This window comes from Atractosteus spatula, chromosome 2 (genome assembly GCF_055471065.1).
Source record: "Atractosteus spatula isolate fAtrSpa1 chromosome 2, fAtrSpa1.hap1, whole genome shotgun sequence".
Classification (NCBI taxonomy): domain Eukaryota; kingdom Metazoa; phylum Chordata; class Actinopteri; order Semionotiformes; family Lepisosteidae; genus Atractosteus; species Atractosteus spatula.
In genome coordinates, this window is record NC_142707.1 from 61,374,003 (window position 1) to 61,388,486 (window position 14,484).

Genomic DNA, 14,484 nt, shown 5'->3' on the forward strand with positions numbered 1-14,484 from the left:
AAGAAAGGAGGGAGTATGTTTTAATTTGAAAATAAAAAATAATACAATGATAGCTCTTACCTTTAGAAATGTTGAAAACTGCCTAAAGTGGCCATTAATAAATCTTGAAGTCCAGAATGTGTAATACATTGTAAAATTCTCCTGGCAGGGGCAAAGCGGTTTTGTGAGCCCAGTTTAGGGTTCAAATATGTAGAGAATCATTGTATTTAGAAACCAAAACCAAAATGTGACATTCAGCCACCACTCTGTGTATAAAGAAATGTTTCTCATTCATGGCCATAATTCTTAATTGTAATTTGACTACTTACATTATTTTTGTAGTAATGTCAATGATACACAGTATTCACAATGAAATCTGACAACTGAGTAATAATTTTAGCACGATTTCACTGATCTACCCTCCATTTTCTAACCTCTTTTTCCTTTTCAGGGACACAGGTCAGGCAGAGCCTATCCAGGCAAGAAACAGGAAAAAAAACAGGATACACCTTGGACAGGACACTCATTCATCACAGGATAAGCACACAAGCACACTTGTATGCAGTTGCAGTGAAATTTGGCAGCAGGGTCAACATGAACGGACATCTGGGGCATCCTCTTACACCTCTTCTCTATGTTCTCTTTACAGAGCCATTGGAAGAGGCAGTGAGACAGGACCCAGTCATCAATGGCCTGGCGATACTGGGCAGCACAGGGAAAGCCCTCGAGATCTCCAAGTAAGCAGATGATATGACGCTGCTGCTGATCTCAGACAGGGAGTTGAAGAGAGCCTTGCAGGTCATAGAGCAATACTCCAGGGCCTCAGGATCAAAGCTCAACCACTTAAACAGCAAGCTCAAGTTCTTCAGACCCTGGAAGGACAGGAAGATGGTGCTGGAAAGTCTCGAGCTCTGCATGGAGCCCCTTAAGGTATTGGGGGTTTCGTTCCAGAGCCAGGATAATAAGACCATAAACTGGACTGAGAGGATCACTGAGGTAAACGTGAAGCTATGGAAGACCCTATCACTGATCCTCACAGGGAAAGTGATGGTGTTGAAAGCAGACATCCTGCCGGCTTTGGTTTACCGTTTATTATTTGGGGAGGCGGGTACTGGATGATAGGACAAGAAACTGGATGTGTCAGGTGATCAAGGAAGGGGGGAGAGACATGCAGAATTTGCCCCTAAAACTCGACTACATATTTTTCTGCAACCTCTGTTGGGCATTATGGAAACTGATCAGCCACAAATACCAGTACTTTGTAAGGCTGTGGCTCTCCATCCTGATGACACACCTGATCCAGTGGACAAACACTGGACCAAAAGTGAAATCGACCAGAGAGCTACACCCAGGCTGTCAAGTGAAGCTGGAGGTACGAGGCCATGAGACAGCCAGAGCTCTGCACCAACCACAGGCCCCTTTACAAAGAGGTGAGAGGGCAACTGGCGGCAGGAGAGAGGTTGCGTGTTGCCAGAGAACTTGGGAAAGGACGCAACCAAAGGAACTCAACAACAAGTTAAAGGACCTCAACTGGATTGCTGGCAACCAGAGAGGCCCTCTACAGACACTTGCTTACCAGGAACCCGCACTGCGCATGGAACACGTGTTGCGTCGAGAAAACACAAGAGCACATGTTCTGGAGCTGTCCCTTCACCAAAGCAGGCACTATGCAACTCCTGGGAGCAGGAACAATGCTAAGCGACCAGTGCATGCTGCTGGGGCTGGCACCGGATTGGACAAAGGGATGCAGTACTTGCTATGGCTGCTGGTGTGCCTAATAAAACAGGGACTGTGGAATGCGAGGAACACTTTCATCCAGCACAACACAGAGTGGGGAGCGAAGGAGCTGGAGCAGAGAATCCTCGTGAACCTCAGAGGGAGGATGAAGTGCAATGTCGCCAAATGGGGTTTCTCCATGATGAAGGAGTGCTGGAAAAGACCGTGGGCCTTGTACAGGGCCTAAGGAGGAAAAACCTGTTCCTTTGACCTCCTGCACAAGACTGAACAACCACAGTTTCAGAGCCAGGACAGGGAAAGAGACATGGACAACAGCAAAGGGTATGGTATGGCTTGGAGGGACTCTGGTTATGCAAATCCACATTCTTAATGTATATCCCTTATCCTTTTAACACGTCCCAAATTAATTAAAAATATAACTCTTACACAAGTCATTCACTACAAACCCAGTATTGACAATATATATTTTTGTTTCTACAGAGATATGAGAGCATGTTAAATGTCACAATTATTAGTGAGTCTACTGGCCTCCTCTCCTTTGTAGAATTTTTTACATTCTGTCATGTATAGTACAGTTAATTTTTGTGATTCACACATTGTAAGTACTGAATTTTTTTTTTTCATATGAATAAGGAAATCAAGCTAAAGAACTCCAGCATGACAAAATGCAGGATTTAAGAAGTCATGTCAAGACATGCAAATTCATGACAAAAAAAATATTTATCTCCCTTATACAGTACAGTGATGCTGTGATTATCAAACACTGGGAAAGCCCCAACAGGCTGTTGCAAATTGTTTCAGGTGTCACAGGAATGTTTCTGAGAAATTACAATAAGTGTCAATGATACAGTACTTTCAGATCTTGCAAGTGTAACGATTCCAGATGGATCTGGGTCTTGTGTGGGTTTTGTGTTTTGTTTGTTTGTTGATCCAGGGGTATGAGTCTTGCTTTGAGTGTGAGAAGTCTCAGGTTCAAATACTGGACAAGTCTGTGTTGTAGGGTTGTGGGACTGGGAAACACTCTACCAAGCCATGTAGGTAAGCAAGTACCCTGATTTTTTTATAGCATTGGCTAAATTAGATTCTTGGATCAATTGCTTTCTAACCACCTAGTTAAGATGTGCTGAAATGCCTCTTCTTGTCTGTAACCTTTTCTATATTCTTATGGGTATGTAGAAGGGCAACTGAATCTGGAGTTAGTTAAGAGGTTAAGCCACAAGACGGCGCTAGAGAGATACTCTAAATCCAGGTGCCCTCTTACACGGTCACAACACTAAGTGGCTTCAGATGGCAGCTACAAGAACTGTCATGATCCCTCCCCTTAAGGGCGCTCCGGCTCTTTCACATTTCAGTTGATTATGTGCACCTGCCTCCTATCCTGCCCCTCCTTATTTAAGCCAGATGCTCTTGCTACTCATGGCTCTGCATTGGAAGACCTACGCCCGGAGGTCCGCCTACCATCAAGTCGCCCTACGTCTGTGGCTTGAGGGCATAGGCCTCCTATCGGTGTCCTGACCCAGCTGAGTCCGGGGCTCAGAGTGCCTGGCCTTGTCATCCTCGTTTTTATTCCCCATCCCTGCACTGGATCCCGTTCCGGTTTTTAACCTCATCGTGTTTGGTCTTGGATGGATCACCCAGTACTGGACTTTTGGACTTCACCCTGGATTACCCCCTGGACTCCTCTGGACTTGTTTGCCATGGCCACACTCCCCCTGAGCACCAGAAGAGCACAGGCCCCCTTGTTTGTCAACCTGCCCAGTTCCTCATCGTCTCCTCCCCGTGTCCGTTTAACTTACTTCTGGATTATACCGTCTGCATAGGGTCCTGACCTACGCATCGTTACAAGATCAAAAACACACCAATGTGACACACCTCTCTGGGACACAGATGCTTAGCAGCCATCAATGCTAATGTTAGCCATGCAAGGTACTGACTTCCTGACTTTCCTTTACACTGATTGTGTGATGTTATAGGGATGAAGACTTGTATGATTGAGGTGTATGCACTGTTTTTGAAATATTCCTGAAATTGCTGTTGTTGTTATTTTGTTGTACATCCTATATCTCATCGAATCATTGCTTTGCCATAGAATGTACAATCACATGGCTGCTGCAGTGAAAAAGTAACTTTCTTTCACCCAATGAAAACCTATCACCACATACTTGACTTTTAATTTGTGATCAATAGCTGAATAAAGCCTTTTATTCAATAAATTCCTAAGTTTTGGTTTTTGTGTGCATTTATCCCTGAAAACATACTTCTAGATCCTTAGGATAAAAGGCTATTTTTGCTGTGCCCATTACTCAAAAATAAAATTTATTTCACTCAGGTGAAAATGAAAGTACATTGTTCCTGGAAACTTATGGGTTATTAATGAACCATGTGTTGTCAAGGAAGTTGAAGATACCATTCCTTGCAAAAAATTAACGTTTATTATGCTTCTTATGGTGTCCCATTTTGTGAAATTACAAAATGATTAATTACTTTTTACACTTAATATTTAATTCAAAACCCTAAAGTTCAAACTGTAGACTTCTAATGGCAAGATAAGGTACAGTAAATGTTGGCAAAAATTAGGGAGAAAAAAATTAAATATGTAACAGTAATTCCATAAGTATTCAGACCTGTGAACTCAATATTTGGCAGAAACATCTTTGACAGCAATTACAGCCAGATGTCTTTTTCAATAAGTTCCTAGCAACTTTGCACAACAGCATTGTGCAATATTTCCTCATCTTCTTGGCAGATTTTCTCAAACTCTCTCAAGTAGTTTGTGGATTACTCATGGAAAACAAGTCTTTCCTCAGACTTTCAATATGATTCAAGTCAGAAGTCTGACTGGGCCACTCAAATACTTAGATGCTTTATGTCTCTTATCGGAGTGGCCTCTTTAGTAACACATAATTGTAAAAAGTGAAATAATAGGCTTTGTTGCTACACAACATTATAATGCTAAGAAATTGTAATTCCCAGAATTATATTGTCACATACTTCTTCTCAGCCCTGTAAAATCTTAAATCATATAAGTGTTGTTGCAATAGATATTACCTTTCCTGGAACAATAGGAATTTAACTTTTGAATTTAATTCATAGTTAAGAGCTGCCTGTTAAGAACATTTCTCAGAAAATCACACGATAGTCATGATAGTTGTTAATGTTTAAAATATTTTTTAATTCATTATAGTCTGACATCATTCAATTCGTTTTTCCAAAAAATAATGCATTCCACACTTTCAGTCAAAGACAATCATTTTTTAGCACTCTGAATACGGTATGTACAATACCTCAGCTCCCCAAAGTAAGAAAACCCTGGCAAGAAATGTATGCGATTCTTCTAAACTCACTCACAAAACATATTTACGTATGTAGTTTTATCTTTCTTTAATCAGAAAATTGCATTTTGCCAATGTCACTGTAGCCCAGATTCTACCCCATCAGCAAAACCTAAAATACTGATTGCATCAGTATACACCCCATATGCTAAGGCAAACCTTAATTACTTCGGGTGCACAAAGATACTTAGACAATCATACAATTATGTAAATAACCTCTAATTTGACCCAAACCACTGGCGCTAATCAATAGATAAACAGTGAGCAGACTCCATCATTCTACAGAGGATCTTACCTAGCTCCAGCTTCAGGACAGTCTCCAAGTTCCCAAGGGGTAGCAACAGCATGAGCCAGTTCTACCTTGCTGGGACCCTTCAGTACTTTTGGTAACAGACCTGGAGTTAGACCATTGAACCCAGACCTCCTGGGTCAAATGCTTAACCAGCCCCCACTCAGCCCACGAGAAGTTTGGGGTCCACAAGAAGATTTGGGTACCGCTGGCCCAAAACGTGCCCACTACACACCCGATCAATTAACAGGTCACCAAAGAAGGATCAGACCATATAAGAGAAAATTCTTAAAATTATTGCCTGCCCAGGGTCTGAGTGGCCTGAATGATTGATGTGGTCATTGTAGATTATGCATCTTATCTTATCTATCTATACAAAGCAAGTGAAGGTTAAATATGCTAAGAATTTTATTGATCTGTTTCTATGGGTTTAACTGAATTTCCTACCTAAACAATTGCTTCATATCTTGATCTTTGTACCACAATTAATTTCTCAGGCATCTTTTTAGAGTTTGTATTAACTCATGGTTTTTTAGTCTTATTTTATTGGGAAATGGGTTAGTGCACTGTAACTTATTACACCTTCTTTGTATATTCCTATAGTACAGCAGTCAATGGTAATATTTACAGCACATTTAAATATATACATTCTATAATGGTATAAACATTAATTTAAATTAATTAAAATTGCTTAAATATTTACTATAATTTGTTTAAAAATAGAGCACTATGACTCAAAAGGTTGGAAAACAAAAAAATAATTAAGGTATTTGGTTCATCTAAACTTTTCACTTAACCCTGGATATAATTCGGCATTCTTAAAAATGTGCCTCATAAATCAATAAAGAATATATGAGGGAGTTATTAGCACAATAATATATCACTCTTTTACTGGAGAAGCAGAACATGTACATTCTTTTTTTTTTTCTTTCATTTTATTAATGTACTTTTTTATACGTGGAGGAACAAGTACTGTAATAGGTTTATTCCATGCTGAAAAGAGAAGAAAGAAAACAACGTTTCAGCCGTGGAGCCTTCTTCAGGTTTATATGTGTTTATGTAAATTATAAATATAGGCAATTAGAAGCAGATATATGGTCTAAGAAAAATATACAGTAATTTACTCCATAGTTTTATTGAAATAACTAGTCTGTGTTTATTACCACCCAAAGAGGATCCATGGTAGAGGTCCCAGAGCTTACAGTGGAGAAGTCATGTGGTGCAGAAAAACAGCTGTTGCTCAATACTCGGGACTTTTTGTTCAGGAAGATCTACTGCATGGTGCTGCCAGGGCCATTCCAAAGAGACACTCAGTAAAAGGTCACTAAGTACTGTGAGATGGAGCTCCTCATTCATTTTAGGATTCTCCCCCTCTGTCTTTATACTTAGTTACTGTATTCTGAAAAATAATCTATTATAATCTTTAGCAGGAATATTCCTGTATTGTGTAAAACACAGTATTGAGCTCTACTTTGTGCATACTTACAAATTAGGAATATGGCAAGACAATGGAACAGGAAATACCAACTACTGGAGATAATAGTAGTCACAATCAGATGTAACAATGACAAAAAGGTTAATTGTGATGAAAATAAAACAGATAAAAAACATCTTTCTCTGGTTTGTGAGTTTGATAGAAACAGACCTGTATACACACTGAAAAACAAATTTAATTTGTTTCTAAACCAACCAGTAGATGAAGGTTAGCTGTCTAAAGAATAATGAGTAAGACAATAAGTCTTTTATTCTAGTACATTAATGCCAGGACAAGACAGGATGGCTACAACTTGTTTCTAAATGTCCCTGTGTGCTTCCTGTGAATGCCTTGCTATGGGCCATTGTCCTATAAAGGTGAAGACCTTCCTAATATTAAATACTTGCTAGACAAACTACTGGTCACCATGTCCTTGATCAGGAATAAGCAGCTTTCTGATGATGAATGATAAGCAAAGATGGCTTTGAAATGTCACGATCATTTATATCAGCATTTCTACTGCTTTTGAAAGTAACCCAATGTCACACTCTCACATAATCAGTCACACAATTCAGATAAACGCCGGCGCATTCCCACGACCCCTGTCAATCAGCTACCAGCCCGATCCAATTCCCAAAAATGACAACGCACAAGCTAATCATCCCATCACGTCTCTCGCACCTGCTATTTAAACCTCTCCAACCTTGGCTTCACCGCTTGGTGTTCAACAGGCTACTGTTTTCCTGAGCTCTTCACCTTCGAAACCTTTGCGATCCCTTTCATCAAGCCTCCTGGAAACAACACTGCCTGCCTACCTGACTCTAACACCGTGTAACACCGCTTGTTACACCCAACGCTTCTGTCTTTTACGTTTCTTTCATTTTTGTTTTTCAAAATGAAAAAAAAAAAGAAAAAGTACTCATTCTGTTCTGTATGCAATATGGTGTATATCCGTAGTCTTGGACAATGGCACATATCCTTTACACCTTCAGCTTGGAATTGCTGGTATCAACTGATACTGACAGAACAGTATAAATGGAAAAGCATAACGAATGTGTTTAAAAGTGTACTATTGAAAGAAACCAGATTATCTCAACAGTATAATGCTTCTTGTCACACTAGACTAGTCTGAGAAGTCTTGATCCTAACATGGTCTTTACAGGTCCCCCACTCCCTAAGTAGGAGTGTTCACAAAGCATTTTTACAACAGAACAGCAGAAATAGATTAGCTTGACTTGACTTGGGAGTATTCACATCTGAATACTGCAACATACCAACATATGTGAGTCTGATGATTATTACTGTATTAGTTATTTATTACAGTTATTTATCCCTTCCATACCATCCACACATGCACAAATATATGTATAGTAACAGCACCACAGAAACTGAGAAAAATGAGAAAATTACTTTTTTAAAATTAAAATATACAGTAGATGTTACTTTATTACTGCCACATTATTACATTACATTAGTATGCATCCAAAATCAAAACTATTTGAAATTACTTTAAAATATTTGAAGCGTAGTATTTAAGATCTCAAATCCATTTACTACATGGAGAGGAAGTGGAAAAACACTGAACGTACAGGAAGTCAGGTAAATAAAATGGGTGTATGGGTTCAATTCACAGAAAATACCTCAGAAAGTTTAGTAACAGGAGCATGTTGCAGACTGCCAAACCCAAAAGACAATTCTTTGTTATACAACGTAATTGGGAATGAATGTAAAAAAGAGGAGGCCAATAAGTCAGTTTCTCTTACATAGATTGAGAAGCCTAGCTAGAAGAACTGAAGATGAGTGTGAAATGGTGGAAACAGGCCTTCCCCTGTCTGTCGGAACACACATAAAGCCAGTGTTTGTGTTAATGTAGTTTTTTCAAGTGACCAAGTTAAGTGAAAAGAATAGAGATAGCTGAGCCACAGAGGGACACTAATCACAATGGAGTGTTCCTTGAGGTGTAGTTTAAAACTCGACATGTGAAGTCTAAACAACATAATCATGTTTGTAAAGCAGAATAGACAAATCAGCCCATCGATCTGAGTAGGGTTTTTACTGATGGTGGGGCCTTGTACTCAGCTCACAGAAATAGCTGTCTCTCTGAATTATAATTGTTACCACTAGAATAATATGAGTTTCTGAAATTTGGACCTCATTTTAAGGAAAATAAACAATGTAATTTACAATTACTATTTTATATTATTGCTATATGTTTCACTCTAGCATAAAGTTCTTCATTTAAGTAGGCAGAGGGGGAATTTTTATACTTACTATACATGCTACTAATGCTTGTAACAAACAGTTCTTTCCGGACCCTATGCGGACAACACAATCCAGAATCGTGAGGAAACACTAGGAAAAAGTCATGCAGGAATACGGGGATGAAAACAGGGGGGCGTGTCCAAAGTGCGCTGGTGCACGGCGGAGGTGTGGCCGAGGCAAACAATCCAAAAGTAATCCAGAAGGGGAATCCAAAAACACAAGAATAAGTCCATAGCCAGGTGATCCATCCAACAAGGAATTAAAAACATGAACCGGGTTGGAACCGGCGGACAAGGAACGGGAACAGAGATTAAAACCTTAACGGGACCAGGCGCTTCCAGGTCCTAGACTCGCACGGTGCGGAAACCAGATGCAGAGCCCGGATGAACGTCAGCGGCTGGCTTTTAAGGTGGACTGGGAACAGGGGACAGGTGCGGGGAATGAGGCAAACAAGGAAGAGCCGGAGCGCCCTTAAGGAGGAGGGACTACAATCGTGACAATGGTGTTATGAATTTATCTTAACCCCAATATTCCTGCCATATAAGATTATGTGAGTGAAATTCCGGCTGGAATGCATAGATCCCTGAAGTAAAAAGTAGAGGTATAGACACGTTTAGAATGTAACCATATTTGGATCACATACAGACATATAAATTAGCTAACATTTAATGTATGATGTAGGGAAATAACCCTATTCAGGTGTGAATTGTACTCTCTTTGTTTGAAGAAAATTAAAGGGGTCTCGGATGCCTGAAAAACCCAGAACTGAATGAACAGAATGAGAGACACACAGACTTCTGTGCAGTAAGTATTCTCCAGAGCGCTCTTTAAGCTAACAGTCAACTCTTGTGTCCTGACTCCTGATATATATTAAAAGCAGCAGTACCAAAAGATTGATAGCTGTCTTAAGAAATCAAGATGTCATGTCATTTGCCAAACCGCTTTATACTGTAATGCTTACGGCCGACAGGCACTGAGTAAGAGCCGGCGTACCAGAGCAGGTGACGTCACCGCCCTTCCCAGTAATAGCAGGACCACAGCCCCTGGGCAGTGGAGAGATCTCTCTTTAGCTCACTGGGCTGGGTCCCTGCTGAGTGACGCGGGAGTCCCGGGTTTGAGCCCCCGACAGTGCGGGGCCGACCTAATGCGGCAAGGGCGCCCGCCTGAGCCCCCGTTGCGTTACAATACCATATGGTGTCGCAGGAAGCCGGAGCCTACCCAGCAAGCAACGAGCACAAGGCAGGGTACACCCTGGACGGGACGCCAGTCTATCGCAGGGCAAGTGCAAGCCAATCATACATGGGGACAATTTGGAGGCCACGGTAAAGGCCGAGGGGGGAAAATTTGGCCCAGACACCGGGATAACTCCCTACTCTTATCGAGAAAGATAATTATTGAGAGTCAGGTCCTCAGTTTAACATCTCTTTCGAAAGTTAACGACCACTACAGTATAGTGTCCCCACCATTATACCAGGGCATTAGGATCCACACAGACCGCAGGGTGGGCACCCCCTGCTGGTCCACTAAAACCCCTTACAGCAACAACCATAGCTTCACAGGAGGTCTCCCATCCAGCTACTGACCAGGCTCAACCCTGCTTAACTTCAGTGGGTAGCCAGTTAAGAGATGGAGGGTGATATTGTTGCTGGCTTAGAAATCAAGATATCGTTTCCAAATATTTGAATTAGACCAACATTTGCATTCTGTTGGAACTACTACCTACCAATGTGTAGCTGCATAAATTGAATTGACATTTATGAACGATTGCAGTTGAATTTGTACTTTCTCCCCATTAATCATCAGACTTAGGCAATTATGCCCCATATGTTTTTCATCTACAGATAGTAACAGTATGTTTATTAAGAAATTTCAAGGCACCTTTCCAAAAGAAACTTACAATCTTCCAAAAAATGATAAAAATATTTTTCTCTCCTATAGAAGAATAAAAAAGACATTAACTATTTAAATAAGAAAAAAAGGTAGGTGGAAGATCAATTCAAGAAATTAGAATGATTTAATAGTTACTTTTAGTTATATAATTTTCTTATAAAACTGGCAAAAATACTTTTAATTGTGAAAATATTATATTCTTCAAGGAATAGTGCAATATGTTCACTGTACAAAGAAATAAGGAAAAGACTGGCAATTGCATGTTTAATCATATAGAAAAGCTGAATGTTTTCCATTTTATATGGATTCATTGCCCTTATAGATCTTTTTTCTGAAAATACAATTCAACAATTCAATCTTATACGTTATATAAAGTTATATTTAACTTATATCAGCTGTAATACAGTTATTTTTTAACCCACCTGGTCTGCTGGATGAACACCTTGTCATAAGAAGATAGAATTTCTACACCTTGGAGAGATGGATAAGAGCTGGATGGAAATGCTGGGAACTTACCCCATGGAAGCTGGTGGTTGGCATGCTTTGCAGTTTGTCCTGAACTCACTTGAAGAAGGCTCCACAATTTAAATGTTTTTTCATTTGCATTGTGTGATGCAAATAAGTACCGAATTAATGATCATGCAATGTCCATCATCGTTCTGTAGATCTGTTCAGTCACCCAGGATGCCCATGTCCAGGCGATGGCCTGTCCTGCTCACGTCAGTCACCCTGCTCCTTCTCAAGCTCTGTCCTGGACTGGCTGCTGAATGAAGCCCCGACATCCACCTGCTCAGGGTACCCAGGAATTCCAGGCTCCCCCGGCAACAATGGAGTGTTGGGAAGAGATGGGAAAGATGGGAGAGATGAAGCCAGTGGTCTTAAAGGAGAGAAGGGGTAAGTAAACAGGGATTCATACAGTATGTTTCAAATTGGAAACACAAAACTTCCCAAATCCCACAAAATGCAAAACAAATGTGAGGTGTTAAGAGCATAGTAAATTGTGAATCATGAAATAACCATCCAACCATTTTCTAACCGCTTTTCCATGGGTCACAGAGTAGCCAGAGCCCATCCCAGCAAACAATGGGTACAAAGCAGGATATACCCAGGACAGGACATCCGTCCATCATAGGAAACACATAGACACAAACACACACACACACTCACACTCACACTCACACCAGGGCCTATTTCCCCAGAAGCTCAATGACAGCATGTCATTGAACTCTGGGTGGAAACTGTAGAGGAAACCTACAGGAATACAAGGAGAACATAGAAACTCCAGGCCAAGAGCACCCCAGGTCTGGCACCATCGAAACCAGGTCCCCAGCGGTATGAGGCAGTAATGCTAACCACTGCACCATGCTGCCCATGAAATAACCATGATTTGTATATTTTAATAACAAATCAAATCGTTTTTGAAGTGAGTCATTTTGTTCTTAGAAGGCGTATTAGAATTTAAGTGAGGGCGAAAGAAGAACATATCTAATTCAACTTGATTATGCTCCTCTTTGTTTTTTGGCATTATATAGATTTGTAACAATAATGTATCTACAGTAATAATGTTTATCGGGAAAACATGATTACACAACACTAATTTAAAAAATAAAAACGTAGACCCAGCTGGTATTGTACAGTATACAGTATATCTGAGCCTCTCTGGGCATCTGGGCATCAAACTTTGACTTGTTCCCAAAATCAAAAGGTACGAGTGGGAAACAATCAAGACCGTTGATCAGGCCATTTGCAATTGAATGTGATTCAATAATGCTTGGTTATAACTTTTGATCCAATCGACTCAGTCTCGGGATACAACTACCCGATGGCACCCCGCCATCCAGGCCCCACAGGGTTTCTGAAAAAAAAATGTTCAGATCGGAGCAAAAAAACACCCATCCTTAACCTAACTTGGGTCTGAAAATCTAGCACTGAGGAGTAGTGTGTGAAGTTGCCCTACAACATTTAATTTGAAGTTGCAAACCTACACCTTAAAAACACATAATAAGCCAGCTGTAATAGATTTTTAAGGAACAAGTTCATTTCTGTGAATAACCCTCGAGTTATCAATTAATATGCAGCAGAGGTTAGTTACCATAACATAAAGTAAATGTTCCTCTTTTAATATTTCTTTTTTTCCATAAATACTATTTGTAGACCTTAGTCTAAAACATTACTTAAGGCTTTAATTGAATTCCTTGTCTGAAGCAACTAGCTTCAATTGTATTTACTGCATGCAGTTATTGTTAAATAATGGCATTTATTGTACAGAAAGTACACTTATTAATATATTTTTTTTGTTCTTTGAAGCTGCACACTTTCAGTTCTTCAGAAGATCTGGTGATAAATACTTTGGGTCCAATAAGGAGCCTGGCACTTTTGAACAAGGATTAAAGATATGCAGAGATGCTGGTGGAAAAATAGCCACACCAAGAAGCCAAGTGGAAAATAATGCCCTTTCGAAGTTTCTCGCTGAATCTCAGTACGCCTACATTGGAGCAAATGACAGAACCACCGAAGGGACATTTGTGGACTTGGAAAATAAGCCTCTTCAATTTACCAGTTGGAAAGATGGAGAACCCAATAACTATAAGGGAAAAGAAGACTGTGCTATAATACTCACAACTGGAATATGGAATGATGTGCCATGTGATAGAAACAACATCATAACGTGTGAATTTTGAGGATAAATCATTAATATCTAGGCTTGTTGGTATAACTTCTTAGTTGAAAATCAAACATCCCTTATAGAATAAAAACTATGCTTGCCAAAGAACTTTCTCCTTTTACTGTATACATATATATTATATATGGGAAATGAGTAAGATCATTTAGTATTACAACTTACTTGTCAGTTAATGTATCAGTGTTGGCAAATTTGTTAATCACACATTTAAACAATTATAAAAAATAAAAACTTAAAGTGAAAAATTAACTAAAATGTTTATACAAATTGTTCACAAACAAACTAAATGTTTAAACAACAAATACTGTGTCGACTCTTCATTTATCCCCTTGATCAATATAATTTTGAATTTTTTTAAACTGAAAAAGTTGCTACCTATTTAGAAATAAACTGCAGAATTCTGTAAAGGATTTATGAAGAAGTGGCATCATTTTTTCAGTGAAATATGGACACATTAAGCTCTCATGTGATGAGTGCTTAATGTGTCCGTAATTTACTGAAAAAACATGAATAAACTTTATTTTCTCGTTAAATCAACTCAATTAAGTGCTGGCTGTACAGTGGACTGCAGACCAATGTCGTCACCCAGTGCAACATTTTTTCATTTCCATTTGTCCAAATTTCTAAGATGTGCTAAACATGTGATTAGTGCATGCGATAAGTCATTGTAACACCATATAATGTCTGAAAGGTGAACCAAAATAATGTTCAATTAAATTCACTGGAGAATGCTATTAAAATAAAATGATTTATTATCACAAAGCCACAGCCACAGAAGACCCAGGACAGGGATTACAATTTCAGATGAAAACAACAATGATTACAGAGTGGAGAAGTC

General features: G+C 39.6%; 1 protein-coding gene across 1 annotated transcript; it reads left to right on the plus strand.

Moving 5' to 3' along the window:
* Positions 1-2,020: 2,020 nt before the first annotated feature.
* Positions 2,021-13,644, plus strand: LOC148840004 (mannose-binding protein C-like). Its single transcript, XM_088936384.1, has 3 exons — positions 2,021-2,037; positions 11,708-11,857; positions 13,293-13,644. The coding sequence occupies exons 1-3, from the start codon at positions 2,021-2,023 to the stop codon at positions 13,642-13,644; spliced, it is 519 nt and encodes a 172-aa protein (XP_088792510.1).
* The last annotated feature ends 840 nt before the right edge of the window (positions 13,645-14,484 follow it).